At 37.1% G+C, this 17421-nt stretch overlaps 3 protein-coding genes and 1 long non-coding RNA gene across 10 annotated transcripts; 3 read left to right on the top strand and 1 right to left on the bottom strand.

The window, feature by feature from the left end:
• Positions 1–1880: 1880 nt before the first annotated feature.
• Positions 1881–5640, top strand: LOC140790726 (arogenate dehydratase 2-like). 4 transcript variants are annotated; one of them, XM_073140937.1, is made up of 12 exons: positions 1946–2310; positions 2408–2472; positions 2642–2734; positions 2837–2915; positions 3966–4166; positions 4250–4330; positions 4418–4513; positions 4587–4664; positions 4792–4881; positions 4979–5046; positions 5189–5270; positions 5338–5640. In XM_073140937.1, the coding sequence occupies exons 2-12, from the start codon at positions 2444–2446 to the stop codon at positions 5395–5397; spliced, it is 957 nt and encodes a 318-aa protein (XP_072997038.1). In that variant the 5' UTR covers positions 1946–2310; positions 2408–2443; the 3' UTR covers positions 5398–5640. The 4 variants fall into 4 exon arrangements, 3 of the variants coding, with proteins under 3 accessions (XP_072997036.1, XP_072997037.1, XP_072997038.1); XM_073140935.1 differs by lacking the exon at positions 2837–2915 and having other exon boundaries at positions 1881–2310; XR_012109430.1 differs by lacking the exon at positions 2837–2915 and having other exon boundaries at positions 1930–2310; positions 4979–5076; positions 5338–5393.
• A 439-nt stretch (positions 5641–6079) lies between these two features.
• LOC140790730 (uncharacterized) lies at positions 6080–6918 on the top strand. 2 transcript variants are annotated; one of them, XR_012109432.1, is made up of 3 exons: positions 6080–6216; positions 6564–6634; positions 6775–6918. It is a non-coding gene; the product is annotated as an uncharacterized lncRNA (long non-coding RNA). The 2 variants fall into 2 exon arrangements; XR_012109431.1 differs by lacking the exon at positions 6080–6216 and having other exon boundaries at positions 6561–6682; positions 6775–6859.
• Positions 6919–9534: 2616 nt separating this feature from the next.
• On the top strand, positions 9535–11449 carry LOC140790727 (dof zinc finger protein DOF5.3-like). Of its 3 annotated transcripts, XM_073140938.1 has the most exons (3): positions 9535–9666; positions 9749–9911; positions 10297–11449. In XM_073140938.1, the coding sequence occupies exons 2-3, from the start codon at positions 9885–9887 to the stop codon at positions 11203–11205; spliced, it is 936 nt and encodes a 311-aa protein (XP_072997039.1). In that variant the 5' UTR covers positions 9535–9666; positions 9749–9884; the 3' UTR covers positions 11206–11449. The 3 variants fall into 3 exon arrangements, with proteins under 3 accessions (XP_072997039.1, XP_072997041.1, XP_072997040.1); XM_073140940.1 differs by lacking the exon at positions 9535–9666 and having other exon boundaries at positions 9732–9911; XM_073140939.1 differs by lacking the exon at positions 9535–9666 and having other exon boundaries at positions 9769–9911; positions 10083–11449.
• A 1015-nt stretch (positions 11450–12464) lies between these two features.
• Positions 12465–16533, bottom strand: LOC140791371 (probable sugar phosphate/phosphate translocator At5g05820). The gene is made up of 4 exons (XM_073141911.1): positions 15748–16533; positions 14629–14732; positions 14226–14454; positions 12465–12999 (listed from the first exon to the last, which is right to left on the bottom strand). The coding sequence occupies exons 1-4, from the start codon at positions 16213–16215 to the stop codon at positions 12853–12855; spliced, it is 948 nt and encodes a 315-aa protein (XP_072998012.1). The 5' UTR covers positions 16216–16533; the 3' UTR covers positions 12465–12852.
• Positions 16534–17421: the final 888 nt, after the last annotated feature.

The following is a 17421-nucleotide window of genomic DNA, read 5'->3' as shown; positions in this document are numbered from 1 at the left end:
GTCCAGTGAAAAAGATTCTTCCAAAACAAATAGACGAATGGAATTGCATTCAAAATTTCGAGTTTTAACTAAGATTTTGGGCCAAAATGACCACATGATTTTTTCTCACTTTTTTTAGTTATAAATATTTCATATTTAACTTTATCTATTTAGTGTGTATATATATATATATATATATATATATGTATGTATGTATATGTACATGGATTGCTTCAGGATTTTTTTAGTGATTTAATGATTTTTTAAAGAGAATAATTTATAAAGTTATATATAGTTCGCGATAACACGGGGGAGAAAATTATAAAAAAAATTATAGATCTGCGAGCCAACCGAAGTGTGAGCTTTGAAGTTAAAACTTATATTATTACATTCTTGTTAAACTTTCCACGAGATCATAAAAAAGGAGGTACTCTTAATTTACGGGGGGGAAAGGAGGAAGGGTCCATTTAATCATCCCAGAAGTTATGACTCGAATTAGCGGTCAGTGAGAGCTTTAACCACTAAGAGAGTATAGAGGCAATGAAAGAAGATATGTTTCGCTGATTCAATCTCTTCATCACATAAGGCACACAAAAGAGGTCATGATAGATTTGGTATAAAGCTTGTTAAGCATATTAAAAAAAATTTAAGCTTTGAAGAGATGTATGTAAGATCATCAAATCCTAGAGAAGTTAGACAATTAAATCATGCAGAGTGAAACATCTATCTATCAAATACCAACTCTATTATGCATGAGATATCATATTAATAATAAGATTCGACCATTGAGTTACATACATGTCATGTATGCTAGTGTTCTATACGAATAATAATAATAATAATGATGATAATAATAAATAGCAAATGAAGTAGATTTAGCAAGGATGCACCCTTTTGAGATAAAAGCTGTTCATGATAACATGCAAACAACTTCCCAAGTGACAAAAATGGGGAGCACATGATGTGGGCCAAGCTCTGAAGACTACCAACATCCTTCAATTATAGGCTTCTCTCCGTAACTTTGTTTGACAAAAGTGGATCCATTTACTCTCTTTTTAACAACCTTTTAAGGATCTTGGACATCACTAAACTTATATTGTCATGATAACAGAATATTCCAAAATTCTCCTATATGAATTTTTAATCACTTATAAAACAAAAACAAATTATATAAATCACTCTTTATATTTTATCTATTTTATGATTCATATTTTATTTTTAAGAATTTTGTTTTAACACTCTTGGGTTAACTTGACCAGTATTAGTAAACAAATATTTCGTTATAATATACTAATTTTAAAAAAAAATCTAAATTATCTTTGTCTATATTATCATTTTGTTTTCTCCTATTTTTGCTATCTTTTTCATCTTTCTCATCATCCTCGCTACCTCATCATGCCCAAGTCGGAAGTTTGATTCCCGAATCAGAATTGGGTGAAATGCTCGGCTTCCTCCATCTTCTCTCTGTGAACCCTAATAATAGATATAAGAGTTAGAGGGAAAAAAAAGAATAAAATGAAGACGAGAAAGATAAAAGGAAAGGCGAGAAAAAATGGTGACGGTGAAAGAATGTGGTTGCAACACGATGAAGAAAGATAGTGGAGGAATATAAAGTAGAGGAGGGGGGAGATGAGAGTATATTAGTAATTTGGTTAAGTCAAAGTCAAAATAATATCAATGTGTTAAATAAAAAATATTGAAAATGGGTCAAATATAAAAAATTTACAGATAAAGTAAATTTCTGTATCACATTCAATATATATTTTACCTATTTAAAATTACTCTGTTAAGAATCTCGTTTTGCTAACTCTTTTCTATGATAGAGATGTTATGTACCTTTTGTTCCTATGTCACATTTTCGTGTCAAATGATAAATAAAAATAAATTCTAATAAACCACGTGCGCCGCACCCGCCTAACGCATGAGAACGATTTCGTAAGAAGACGGCGAAACCAAATTCCGGGACGCCGACTCCGGTCCGAAGCCAATCATATTTTTCAAGGGCTCCGCCTCCTCTCTCTCTCTCTCTCTCTCTCTCTCTCTCTCTCTCTCTCTCTCTCTCATTTCTGACGGCCATGGCTGCCACTTCCCTAACTCCAACCCCATCGATCCGATATCGAGCCCGAGAAGAGGGTGGAAGGAAACCCATTAAAGAATTTTCCAAGATCTCGATCAAGTGGCGGCGGAGGATCTCTATAGATTCTCCTATCCAAGGTAGAGGAGGAGATGTTGTCACCGTTAGCAATAACAACGTGAAAGCGCTTGAGATCAATGGAGTTCTAGACGATCACCTCTCGGAAATCACTTGCAAGGATTCCCAGGCACTGCCGAGTAAGTGAAATAGAAAAAAAGAAGTCGAAAATTTCACCTATTGGACGGTAAAAAGGAATTTTTTTGGTTAATTCCGGAAATGGTTTTTGTGTTTTAGGGCCTCTCTCGGTATCTGCTGGCGCCAATTCGGCTCATGCATCTGGATTGCGCGTGGCTTACCAGGTTTGGAATTCAAGGGCATGTCTTTGACGGCTATTATTTGTTTATTTGCGAGTTCGGATTGACATTTTATTTCTTTATTGTTTTGGAGATGCTTCATTTTCTCCTTTGATTATTGTGTAATTTTATTGTTTATTATTTTTAATTTTTTGGTGCTTGTGATGGGTTTTAGGGTCTTCCAGGGGCGTACAGCGAAGCTGCAGCAGCGAAAGCATACCCGAATTGTGAAGCCGTGCCATGTGAATTGTTTGAGACGGCCTTTGATGTGAGTTTATGATGTTCTCTATTTTAGTTATTGCAAAGTGTTACTTCCGCTTTAAGGATAAAGAGGAGTCTCACTTGTAATATATATTTTGGGAATGAACAGCACTAGATTAATTGATAAGGATGTCAGGCTAGAATTTTGTTTTGGGTTACATATGGAGGACCAAGTGTTGCATATTTCGGTGAGTCTAACTTCCTTTAGGTATTTCCTTAATGTTCGTCGCACTTACTGCATTCTGTAATAGTCTGTCTTCTTCCTTTTCATTGAGACTACTTCACCATCAAAGTACTTGTATCTGAGATAAGCTGATGCAGTCTTTTTCTGTGTGTTGTTCCCTAACAGACAACATTCTGAACTACATCAAAGTATTATCCGTAGACACTTCTAAAAATCAACAACCGTCAATATTACCTTTCTTATTCACTTCTTCTGTAGCACATCTTCGATCTCATGAACCCTTACATTTGGGCTTGGGTTTAGTCCATATTTTGATTAGCTTGATTATCTTGACCTGATAAACACCCTAGTAAGGCTGCTTCAACTAAATTAAGATATGATAATGATCACAACCCAAAATTTTAGCATGAGTTGCTGTTATTAGAGTCACTGAAATGTTAGTTTATTTGGTAGTAAGCTTACTGTTATTAGATTGGCATTTGTATTGTGATTTGACTGACTTCTGGAAGTGGATTGGCCCAATTTTAGCTAGGATAACTATAAGCATTTAGACGGAAATGATAGTCCACAAGGATATGCACAAGGATACCTATATTGTTGCTTGAATCCTTTTATTAGCAATGGACATCTTTCTCTGGTTTTTGGAATGCAAGTTGAGAGAATGTTCCACAAAAAATCAAGTGAATTTAAGAACGACATCTGGTATCAAGTTAACTAGTTATGCCGAAGCCCTTGGATAATGCATAGTTAGGTAAGATAGCGGCAAGACTAAAAGATCACTAGACCAGGCACCCAATTAGTTAGCTTGTAGGAGTGTAGGACAACCTGTCTTTATGCACTCATCATTTATTGGAATCTTGCTATTAGTTGATTAGCATTTTAATTGCAAAGACAAAGTGAAGATTGTTTTTTGAACTCTAAAATAGTAAGTGTGTAATATACAATTTATACTTGTGAGAGTTCTTTCTCTTTGACTAGATTGTGTGAGAACATCTCTCATTTACCTACTTATTCATCTGTTGAGCATTGAATTGTTTTATCTCTTCTCTGGAAGGCTGTGGAACGTTGGCTTGTTGATCGGGCAGTTCTTCCCATTGAGAACTCACTAGGTGGCAGCATACATCGCAACTATGACCTTTTACTTCGCCATAAGTTGCACATTGTTGGGGAGGTCAAATATGCAGTTCGACATTGTTTGTTAGTGAATTCTGGCGTGAAAATAGAAAACCTAAAAAGAGTTCTCAGCCATCCGCAAGTAAATTTTTTTCACATTTTTTCTTTCCGAAAGAACCTCGCAGAGTAATTCAAATCAATATATCAATGAGATCTACTTTGTAGGCCCTTGCACAATGTGAGCACACACTGAATAAGTTAGGAGTTGTCAGAGAAGCTGTAGATGATACGGCTGGTGCTGCACAGGTAGATGATGGTGATGAATTTTCTTTTACTCCTTTTCCTCTGATATTTCGTTAATTTCTAATACATAAAATAATGTGTCTTGGTTAGTTTGTTGCCCTCCACAAACTCCAAGATGCAGGAGCAGTTGCCAGTTCATTGGCTTCTGAAATATATGGTTTGGATATTCTTGCCCATGATATTCAGGTATGTTGGTTTACGAATAATTTTGGACACATGGAGATTCACTTTCTTCAATAATCCACCTCGTCCTCTGTAGGATGACCCTGAGAATGTTACACGTTTCTTAATGTTGGCACGAGAGCCCATTATTCCTGGTATTGATAAGCCATTTAAGGTACGTGTGCAACACAATAAGCTTTTCATTTGTACCTGCATCTTCTTTATACTTTCCTTGAAATGCTGAAGTTAATTGTTGTTAGTCAACTTATTTACTTCTTGCTATTTTACTTTGTGTTTCTCAGACAAGCATAGTTTTCTCTCTAGAAGAGGGGCCTGGGGTGCTTTTTAAGGCACTTGCTGTATTTGCTATGAGGGATATCAACCTAACCAAGGCATACTTCAACATCCTGTGCTGCTGACTCTGTATTTTCTCTATATTATGCTATGATGCCTTTTACAGTTGTGATCACACCTTTTCCGTTTCTGCAGATTGAAAGTCGCCCACACTGTAGAAAGCCCTTGCGTGTGAATGATGACACTAGCAGTTCTCCTTTAAAGTGAATACAAGAATCATTTCATGTTATTAGGTTTAATATTTTTTTAATGAAATATGAAGACCAAAGTAACTCTATAATTGATTGATTATTGGAGGATATTTGCTCATCTTGGAGATTGACCATGTTTTCTTTGTTGTGATAGGTACTTTAACTATCTCTTCTATGTAGATTTTGAAGCTTCAATGGCTGATCCAAATGCTCAGAATGCCCTTAGGCATTTAAAGGTATGGTGCATATGATTGTCGATAATTTGTGGGTATTTGATCATATAATATCTGCTTGTATTATTAGGAATTTGCCACCTTCTTGAGAGTACTTGGAAGTTATCCAGTGGATGTGGGCCAAGCATGAATGACTTGGAGGGAAATGAAGATGCCTACGCAAAGAAGAAACAGGAGTTATTTTTCATGGTTAACTGTTTTCTCTTTTTTAGTAGGGAACTCGAACCAAACTAAAGAAATTTTGATGAGAAATAGCTATTAGGTTATTCTTTTTTCCCTGATTGTTTATTTGAAATGTCCCTATTACATGTCATATCAATATATATAAAGCTCAGGACACAAAGATGCTTCCTGCTTATTGACACCTTCTAAATATCTGTTTTAATTACCTACCATGACAACCTATTCTCTGAACTTAGCTGGTGCAACACCATTTTTCAATGTATGTCTGTGATCAGTTCTCATACTAGATCACATATTCACTGTCTCATCTTAACACACAAAAGTCTTGTGCTTCTAAGAGAAATCATACAGGTTTGAGGGTGTATGTCCAGGTACTCTCTTTCTCTCTCTCTCTCTCTTAAGAATTCTAGAGGTTGGAGTGCTATGGATGAAGCTTCTGTTCTGATATAGATCTATGTTCTTTGTCATGATTTCTTGCCAATGTTTAGCCAATATGTTATTCTTCCACTTCTCTATCCTTTAATTTGTGCTTCCTGCTTTCACATTATATTCTGTAAGAACAAAAGATTTGTTGTTCTTTCGAGGCTCCATTCTTTTTATTATTTAACAGGTTCTCGCTTAATCAATAGGTCCCCTTGAAATAACCTCTGGCAATCACCTTGTTTCCACTATGGGGTTCCATGGACATGGAATCATCATATGTCTCAGCATGCCATGATCAGTTTTACCCATGTTTCAAAAATGTGAAGAAACTGAAAACATATTCGTAAGTGAATGCTGTATAGTCTGATCTTCTGAACAATGAGATCGTTTCTTTACCGCAAACAAACTTATTAGGGAATCCTTTGGGAAGTACTACTTCATTGTTGAAGTTAAGTTTATCTGGCTTTTGGTTTATCTTCAATTGGACATTGCATGTTTATACAAAGAAGACAAGGAAGACATTGTTCTGCTATTTCTCAGACATCTCTTTCTACGTAAGTGATAAATATTAACTGTGCAAAAGGAAAGGGAAGAAGCATAATGTACTTGTTCAAAGATATCATTTCTATTTCTTCTCTCTAGTAAAACATATTATGTCTATGATTCTCATTCTTAATTCTTCTCATGCAGGTTAGATCAACTATATAGCAATGGATGAATAAATGCATGGAAAGGAAAACTAACTTTCATATTGTTCATAAGTAAACATATATACCTAATCAAGGATATGTCCTTGAAATTACAAATCAGTTTAGGATTTTTTTCTCCCTCATCTAAATTTGTTGCTCATATGATATCAGTTATTCATTTATTTATATGTTATCATGTTTGGTTGGTCCAGGTCCACCCTGAAGAGGACAAGAGGAGAATGAAAAGACTGTGATCTCTGTTATCACAAAAATATAATTTATTTAACATATTTATCACATCTTTATTAATTGTTATTATTTTAGATGTATTAAAAAGTTTATTCAATTCTTTATAATTTTATCTGAGGGTCTATAAATTCTACGTCTAGTTTAGTTGCATATAATGAATAAAATAATAAAAACATTTTAGTTAATATTACAGGAGATTAAATATTTAAATTAAAAGTACATAATATTGTTATAAAATTGAGTCAAACTATAGAAAAGTAAAGGGCAGTTTCCTTTAAAGAAAAAAAAAAGCATCCAAGCTGATAACTGCATGGGTCTTAAAACAATAGCACTCGTTGCATCCCAAATATACCTCTCGATGCAATCTTTGAAGAGTGACCTTCCTTTGAACTAAGGTTCAAATAATTATTACAGATAAAATTATTTTATAGTTGATGGTGGTTTGGCAAATTAATTTGCCTTGGTTGATGACTCGACAGTGTAGTTGGCTTGAAGGAACAGCTTGGTAGTACGATGAATTTGAGTAATGTCTCGGTAATATTTAATTTAGAGTAATAGTTAAGCGATGCACACAACTTAAAGTCTAAACTTAGATGATTTAATATATTAGCTAAAGTTTGATGATGCTTTAGCATTTTTGTATCCGAGAAGGATTGGCTCTTTATTCGGTTCATATCTAGCTTCGAGTTCTGATATTGATAAAAAAAAATCAATTTTTAATCTAGGGAAGAACGATACTTGATTGATTTTTTTTTAATTCCATAATTAACCATTATTTGTTGCTCCTGAAAATTTTCAATACCACGGTCAAAAACATTAAAGTGAAAGGAAAAAAAAAATCTCTGTCAAAATACATTCATTCATTTGCTTTTTATTGGGCCAATGCTCACTCACTAGGGTCTAATAGGGCTCAATATTTATATGTATATATCCCCTAAAGTATATATATATATATATATATATATCCCTTAAACCACTCGTTTTTGCATGTATGCTTCTTAAGAGTTATAAAAAGATAAAAAGATATTCTTACTTTAGTTTTTATACATTTATCTACAAAATTATTAGGACTTATAATATTTATTAAAAAATAACCACGAAGATATCTATGTAAAAAAAAATAGAGAATATATATTCAAATATCAATTTTAAGGGTATATATGCTAATTTAAAACTATTTTAATATTTCACTTCTCTCAACTAAATAATTTTTATTTGTGCCATATTATATTGTCAAAAAAAAAAAAAAAAAAATCTCGAAGAGTGTGAGAAATGTTCGGATTTAGTTAGGCTAGGAGCATTGAGCAGAGGATATAAAATAAAGTAGGTGACGTGTGAGCTATATATACCTACGTTGTGGCACCCGAAACAAAGTCCGTTACTCTTATCAAAATATCGGCCGTTATTTTGCGAATACGTCACGTGATTGGTCCTACCAAAACCTCCCGATGACGTCCTCCCTCACGTGCCTTCCGACATCTTCCCCTTCCTCGCTCCAACTGATAGATACGGTCAGAACTTACTTAGAAACCGACATCTAGGGGGGACCCATTTATTTACTATGTTATCTTCTCCTCCTATTTAAAGGGTTATATTAATTTTAGATTATTTCAGAAATAATTATTTTTATGTTCTTATAATTTGATATATAAAAATAGGTCGATAAGATATATATATTAAAAGAAAGTATAAAAGGAGAAAAAAAAAATACAGTAGGCACCGGAAAGGAAAATAATGGAAAAGTGAAGGTGTCTGATAACAAATTTCACTATTTTATAATTTCCTCCTCGAACGTTTAGATATTCCCACTCCCAGCGATGGAAAGCCGCCACGTGGGCCCCGGGCCACCACCCAAAACTGTGGGGCCCAGCCCGAACAGAGACGTATCCACTAGACGAAGATAATTAAGCTAATTATCTAATTAGAAAATAAAGTAGTTGAGCTAGAGATTCACGAGCACTCAACAAGTTATTATGAGGTCATCACTGTTAGAATTAAAAAATATTAGAAAGGTATAATAAAGCTATTATGTAGGGGTTAATGAGTAAGAATTTAAGAAAGCGAGAGGGGGGGTGTACTCGAAACTCTCTCACCTGTCATCCTTCACCAACTGCAGAAAGCCCTCGCTTTAACCGACAACCCCTCACACCTTTGACCGGTCAACATCACGATGCACTACTACTAATGCAAATAATTCATAAAACTTTTTTCTAATTTATAATATCCATAACGTTTTTACGTTCATGCCCTCCGTAAGATTTTAATTGCAAAGCAACAATAGATCTTTTCTAGAAAGAAATACTAACTACTAAGATAAATATATATATATATATATTTAATTTATTTTATAAAACTAAAGTTTTTAGACAAATAAATTTGAAGGGCAATTAATATTATTTTGATGAATAAAATTTAGAATATAGCCTATTTTGGTCCGTCACTTGTGAAGGGCATCATCCTGACCATACCATATCTTAATAATGCTTGTAAAGTGTTCATAAGCATAGCATTAGTCTTCACAAAAATACAAAATTTGGAGGGTGTATGTGCAAAAAAAAAAGAGAGAGAGGAAGAAAATAACGTGTAGGAAGATAAAGAAGGGAACTTTGATCAGACGGCTAGGAGGAGTGGGGCCACGTAAGCATGAGGTTTATTACGCAATCATATATCGCCGTTACTTGTAACGGCCGGCTTATTGTTTGAGACGACGGGGCGGCGATTAATCGCATCCCAAAAGCGCGCACGCCAAGTTTGTGGGGCCCGCTCGACCCACTCCTCCATGAATCCACTCGCCAGATTGCTCGAATTTTCCATGCTCGTCTCTGCTTTCCGAGGCCCAACGCATCGATCGCCTCGTACGGATTGTAATCATTCCCTCTCTCTCTCTCTCTAGCTTCTTCTTCTTTCTTAATCTTCTCCTTCTTGTTATAATTTTAGATGGGGGAGAGAGAGGAGGAGGTGGTGCTGGTGCTCACTTCTATCCTCCTTTGAGAGGCTCCGCAAACGAGAGAGAGAGAGAGAGAGAGAGAGAGAGAGAGAGAATTCTCGGAGCTGGGTGGTTTGTTTTGCATGGATGGAGATCTCTAATGCACATCACCAGGTAATTAAATTACGTTAGAGCTAGCAAGAAGACATCTTACATCTTCGAGAGTGTTGTTTACTTTGAATGGAGAGCTCTTTTCTTTTTAGCTTTTATGGACTGTCGATCTTGGGTGTTTGGAAGTCTGTGAATTTTTTTATTTATCATATACTTCTTGATTGTTGTTTGCAGAGAGAGACAAGTTTGCAGTGTGATATATAGATCTCACGGTTTCTGAGTAGAACCATGGAAGAATTCTTTTCTTGTTGTGTTAATACTAGAAGAAGAAGACGTACTAGCTAGCTAGAACTTGGCTAAAAGTGTCTTCTTCTTTTTTTCCTCTCTTTCAGTACATATATGCATGGTAGAATTACACTGTTTTGTTTCAAAATTGAATTTCTCACAGGCTATGGCTAATCTTCCACTAGAAGAAATCTTGGTTGGTTGCGCAAAGTCACAGCAGCAGGAGAGGAAGGTGATCAAACCCCATCCAGAGCAGTCCCCAAAGTGCCCCAGGTGTGAGTCCACCAACACCAAGTTTTGCTACTACAACAACTACAGCCTCTCCCAGCCCAGGTACTATTGCAAGGGTTGCAGAAGGTACTGGACCAAAGGTGGTTCTCTAAGGAATGTTCCAATTGGGGGTGGATGCAGGAAGAACAAGAAGTACTCATCCTCCTCCTCTCCCTCCTCTTCTTCTTCTCCTTCTTCATCCTCTTCTTCTTCCTGTAAGAGGCCACAAGACTCCAATCCACAGCTCCCAAGCCTTATGATGCCATCTCATCATCTTGCTTATGACCCAAGTGACCTAACCCTAGCCTTTGCAAACCTCCACAAGCAACCAACAAATGGTTTTCTTCTTGGAAATTTAAACCCTAGTCCCAGTTCTGACCTTGGCTATATCCAAACAAGTCCTGGGTTTCTTGATGTTCTTAGAAGTGGGTTTGTTGATTACACCACCGGTTGCAACCAGAATGATTTGCATAGCTTCTATGGGATTGGTTGCAATGGTAGTAGTGTTCAAGTGGTGGAGGATGGTATTGGTCATGGGGGAGATGTGGTGATGCCTTTTAATGGTGGATTTGATGGTGCAACTACTACAGTAGTTACTACTAATACTACTATAACAAGTCCACATGGATCTTACAAGGATTTGGATGGACTAGGGGAGAGCAACCGCTTGATGGGTCTCCAGTGGCAGCTCGGTGGAGATGGCAATAACATGGCTATGGACTCAGCAAGAGACTACTGGAAAGGTGTTGCTCCTCCTCCTCATCCTTCTTGGCATGGTCTCATCAACAACTCTCTGATTTAGAGGTAGTAGTAGACAATCAAATGGTGCTTCTTGCAAGGTGGTATTTTCTAGTTTTTCTCAAGTTAAATTTTCAATTTTTTTTTCGTGACCTTTCTTTGTGAGTGGTGATTTGGTAATTGTATACTTAATGGAACATTGAGATTTGTTTCCTAACCAAGTAGGGAATGGGTAAGAAGAGAACTCCTGCATGCTCCAAGTTCATGTTTAATTTGGTAAAGGAATAATTAAGAGGTGTTAGTTTCTAGTGCTTTGAGCACTGCAGATGGAATTGTTTTTCAGGAATTTGAAAGATTCCAGTGGGCAGCAGCAGTGTGGTTTCCAATAAATTCTCTTCTCTTCATGATTGCCACTCGATAAGATCTTTAGCCCGAGAGAGAGAGAGAGAGAGAGAGAGAGAGAGAGAGAGAGAGAGAGAGAGAGAGCAACAGTAGCATCAAATATTATACTAGTCCTATTAACTATAAGCATGCATGAAGTGTGAGACTGGATCTAAGCAGACTTAGCATCACATATTATGTGCTAGAAACAAAATCCAACTTAAGATTGAGGGGTGTGCGTATATATATATATATATATATTCTCTATGGATGACATGATCAAAAGGTATATGGATGGTGCAAGGGAATATGAGCATGTGCATGCACAACCCACTTGCATGAATTGCACGTGTCAGGATTCACATGCCACATGTGCACATCTTTAAGACTTCCATGTGTCATGCACCAGAATGCGCCAGACCTAGGGCCTCTTAAGGACTACATAGTAGAACGAGTTAGAGAGAATGAATAATAGATGGTATGCTCTGCATGTTTATGGTAGCATCTTCCTCCATGTATGAAAGAGAGCACATGACATGCATGATAGAGTAGAAGTAGGCCATGGATCATAACCTCCAGTAATGTGAAAATCTAGGACATAGTACTCGAGTTGAAGGTGGGTAGTGTAAGTAGTATAAGGATGTGATAGCTTGTTAATAATTGGACAAGTTTGAGTACGAAGGGAGGCCTCTGTTTTCAAAATATTTGGCCAGAAGTATCCTTCTTCTTTTTTCCTTCTGAATTGTACCCTCTCTGCAATGATGGTTCCATCCAGTACGTACTGTTTCCCTCTCAGAATTTCATTTAGAGGGCAGTACTCTTATATATCGTGTCTGGATAAAACTGCTATAAATAAGGTGTTATTTAAAAAATTTCCTGTAAATAGATCCAACAATGGACAAGACAAGACGAGACTAACAGAATGAGAACAAGGCAGAGCACTCAGTATAAATGAACGTTAATATAGAAGATTGTGTAAATTAAGCATAGAAACAATACAAGGTTCTCTAACAAAAAATAATAAAAATAATATTGTGATAATTTGTCTCTTAGAGGGGGGTTGAAAATGATTCCTGAGGGCCCCCAAGAAGGAAAATAAAAAGGATATCGATTGATTTATTGAGACTTTGTATCTTTACTAGCTGACCAACGTGGATACAGACAGAATCCAACTGAAGGTTCCATCAAAAGAATAGGGTGTGGTTGCATCGCAAGCATGAACAGGATAACAAATGTCCGGCTTCAAAAGCTTCGGCACCCATGGTGTGTGTGTGAGAGAGAGAGAGAGAGAGATCGTATTTACTCTTCACATTCCTACTACAAGTGTTGTTCATTTGTTGCGCTTCTTAGCTTCACTGTAAAGAATAACACCAGTGACTGTGAGGGCATAGCCTAGCATTCCTGTCACAGATACTGGGTTCCTGAATATAAGAATTGAAACAACCACTGCCACGGCGCCTTTCGCATTTCCCAGAACCTGGTGAAAACCACAGAGAACAAATTAAATTACTGCAATTTAGCACTTTGCAAGATAGAACTCAATAGGTATCAGAGAAAATAATTGCATGATGAAGTGTAGTACTACTACTACTACTACTACTAGTATTTAGTTGAACCCAAGAATATAATAATGGAACATCAGCTAAGAACAGAGCAACCATCGTACTAAGAAAAGGAAAAAGGAATAGCATTTCAGATAGAGTATTTTACGCATGAAAGAAAGTAAGAAACAATCGGATCCAAAGAAAGAATGCAGAGCTTTTCCAAATATGAACATCGAGCATATCTGACTAATTATTCAGTACACAGGTACCGGATACAGAATACAAGATTATAAATGATAACAGATTCAATGTACAAAATGACATACATAAAATATAAATACATAAACACATGTAAATATATATGCTTCGGTTTAATACAAAAGGGACGGGATAAATTCACTGTCATATTACTCATTATTCACTCTTTTATGAACAGGAAAATTTTGAAATTGCTGTTGCGAAAGACAGTTTGACGGCAGCCACAACTCTCAAAATGAGTTCTCACAGAGTTGATATCTGATCCTAGATAATCCTTGTTATCTACGGGTTCCATATATTCCCACATTCTGTAGTTTTTTGTCCTAATATCGATTGGAGCATGATTTGCACTCTTAGAAATCTCTGCACAACACCATCCACATCTTCCAACTTCTAGCTAAATACCGTAAGGTTATTCAAAATGAGGTGAAAGCGCTAATTTCTGCCTCTAATAGAAGTTATATAGCTATTATTGTCTTCCGTTTTCATTACATCTATGCCATTCTACTCTAGGTTCTACAATTAATCCCAGTAAATACTTGTACTCTCCTTTTTCATCCACAGATATTTCATTCTGTTATTTTAATTACCACGGTCTACATTGAGGCAAATGTGAAACAAAATTAGGTTTCATGCTTTCTTTTCTTGCGGCCCTAATATCAATATAGAATGTGGACTACTGGATTAGTCATGAATGAAGGCTCTATGTTTCAGTGGCACAGAATTACAATCACATCTGAAAAGGAAGGCACTAATACCAAGGCAAGCAGACATTCACTATTTTCCAGGTCATTAATTAAAATTAATTCCACATTCAGATTCCACCGAGTCATATAGAAAAAACAGAACCATAGGTGTCTGAGACAGAAAAAAAGAAGAAAGAATATCTAGCAGGTCATACCTGAAGAGTCAGTGCACTGGTGTGATTAGTGACCAAGAAATTGGTCAAATTCACAAAGTATGCCAAGCAAGAATTGAACAACAGGTACCAAATAATTCTAAAGTCTTCTCTAGCAAGTGATAGCGTGATGCCAACCACATTGTCCTCCATAATGATTGTCGCAGGAAGTAAAAGAACTACAGCTATTGGAGCCATATATAGTAGGAGATTCATAGAATTAAGCTTTTCCCTGTAAACAACAGCATCAATATCAACATCCACGTATAAAAGTTCAGATATGAGCATCAATGTAATATCTAGGAAAAATATACTTAAATTTACAACCAATAAAAAGTTCTGATTTTGATGCAGAAAGAACAAGTTTAAGAGACAGATGAATACATAAAGCAGAGAAATGCATTACCCCTCAGAAGACAGCAGAATCCCTTGCAACACTGTTTTGAGTGCCCTTGCAGCAGTTGCACCAATGCACATTATAAAACCAAACAAATGGAAACTCGGCTCTCCCTGTAATACATACCATGAGATGGCTGTTGGTTAATTTGTTTTCAGTCATGACCAGCAATATCAGCATTTAAATTTGTAAAAGATTTCAAAGAAAATTCTGAAAGAAAAAAAAAATCAGTCGGAAGATAAAGTTTACAAGAATTGTCATCGTGCATAAACTTGAGAAGACCATTAAAATGTAATCTATCTAGAAACAGCTGTTCCAAGCACCACCTAGCTAAACTCAATTGTTCAACAACAATCAGAATGAAAGTAGCACCACTATCCTGTGGGAAAATTGTGAACATCTTTTTTTTTTAAAGCTTCAGAATTATCTCCCTGAACCAATCTCACAATTACCCTTCAATAATTTTATTGAGAACAGTAACCAACAGAATTGTTTTATGTGAATTGGCTAGATCATAGTTACGTCATTATATGCACCAATCCCGTAGCTCATTGATGTTCTAGAAATTAAAGAACCATGTTCTCCGATCTAAATTAGCTATATATCTTTTCTCAATCTTAGTTGAGCAGAAAACCACCATGTGACAGGAAGTTTTAGTGGAATACGAATACCTAGACACCCTGATGACAAGTGTGAGAATTTGCAAAATCTGCAGTATAGTGAAAAGAGCACAAATATACACTGGAAAATGTTCCACTGCGTGATAGATCAACTAATCCATTCTTTCCATCATCAATAGAAGCTCCCAATATCCAAGATCAACTCTTACAGAAATATGCAGGAAAATATAGGAAGACCTAAGATGCAATTTTCTAGCCAAAGTTCCCTATTTAATCACAAATCCCTCAATTGGAGACAACCAAAAATAACCGTCCGTGTAATTGATGGATTCCAAGACCCATACATGATTTCAATTATCAGATTCATCTCAATCAGAGAAGCACGCAAATTTCATCACTTCACAATGGCCATTAAAATCTCAACATCTGATATCCATTCGGCAATTCTATCTCATATAAAATGTCTTAAATAAAAAATTTGCAGCAGTAACCAGCAGAAAATCCTTACCCCGCTGGCGATGATGACGCCGGTGACGACCGGGACAAGCGTAACGTACGTAATCCACGCCTCACGCTTGACGGTCATGAGGTAAGCGAACACGGCGGTAAAGAACGGCGTAGTGGCGCCGACGGCCTGGTTGAACGACACCGGGAGGTACCGGAGCGAGATGTTCCCACTGACGACGGAGCCGCAAAAGACGAGGCTAAGCGCCGCAATCTTAAAGAACTGGACCCGAGATCTGATGGTCTGCATCGGGACGATCTTGAGCCAGGCGATGGCCGCGTAGCTGAGGAGGGAGCACGCCGTCATGTGGCACATGGTGAGGAAGATCGGATACTTGAATCCGTAGTTGGAGAGCAAGTACTTGTTGAGGAGGAGGACGCCGATGTTGGAGGAGTACCAGGCCGTGACCAGACCCACCGTGAAGAACCGGCCGCTCGCCGCCCCCGGCGACGAGGACCCCTTGCCGCTCATCTCTCTTCCTCCTCCGATCACTCCCCGATTCTCGTCGATCTGTGAGTGATCCGGAGCGGAGGTTCTATATATATGAGATTGGATCTAAAGAGAGGTATGGGTAAAAATAGGGATTTGGTGTTAGGGTTAGGGTCTGGGGATGATATCCCAAGGAGGGAAGAGGAACGGATCTGAGGTTGCGGGGGAGGAGACTGCGAGATCTGGGCGGGGAAAATGGGAGAGGGGGAGAAATGGAGGGTTAAAGAGAGAGAGAGAGAGAGAGAGAGGGCTGGGTCCAAATCGGACCTAAATATTCCTCCATAAGCCGCTACTTTGGTTAGACCGGACCGGAATAAGACCCAAATCATTATTTACTTACTTTTTTATTTTTATTATTAAGTTTTTTTAGCCTATAATATAGCCCAATTTTAATTTATGATTAGTCTACGAATTTATGACAAATTTGTTTCCCACTTGTGTAAAAATTAGTTATATATATATATATATATTCTTTGCTTTGTAAATTTATTTTTGGGCTTTCTTGCTAAGCCCGGTTCAAGGTGGTCGAAGGGAAGAAAAGTCAACGGCGATCTCAGGGAACCGCGGGCGGCGTGGGAGGGACGAGGTCGGCGGGGAGTAGATGAGGTCAACGTGACCGTGAAATGCGGTGTGAAGGACGACCACGTGTCGTTTACCTCATCTTTAACCTTTTATTTACGGCATTGCCACCCCCATCTTTGCTCCATCAATGAACAAGTTAACACAATGAAGTTGCCATCTACCTAATTTATAAGTTTATTAGTCAAACTTTCTTCTTACTTGTAGTTAGTAGTTCAATAAATTTAGTGTGTTTGGTTTGCTAACATTGTTGGATACTGCCAGCTCAACCTTCATATTGCCATCACTGTCGTATTTTGCTATCAAGATTAGGGAGAAGGTTAGGTTGTTGTTGTGGTCATGGATGGCCTGGCTATTTTGCAAATTTTGAAGAAGTCAAAGCCATGTGTTTCTTTTTCCCTCTGGAATCTCCATCACAAGGATAGAACGAAGTGTTTGAACCTAACTCGGAAAATATGGAAGAATTCAACGCTCAACACTGTCATGTAATCATATAAAAAATGCCAATATCTAGCTAATTTTAGTTTTAGTGGAATGAAAGACTCAGCAGCTGCAAAGAGCCAGGAGTATTTAGAATGGCAAACACCTTTAACTGATGAGTTCAAGCAC

Source organism: Typha latifolia, chromosome 6, assembly GCF_019914945.1.
Source record: "Typha latifolia isolate L0001 chromosome 6, TyphaL0001v2, whole genome shotgun sequence".
NCBI classification, from domain to species: domain Eukaryota; kingdom Viridiplantae; phylum Streptophyta; class Magnoliopsida; order Poales; family Typhaceae; genus Typha; species Typha latifolia.
This window is presented reverse-complemented; position numbering and strand designations above follow the sequence as displayed.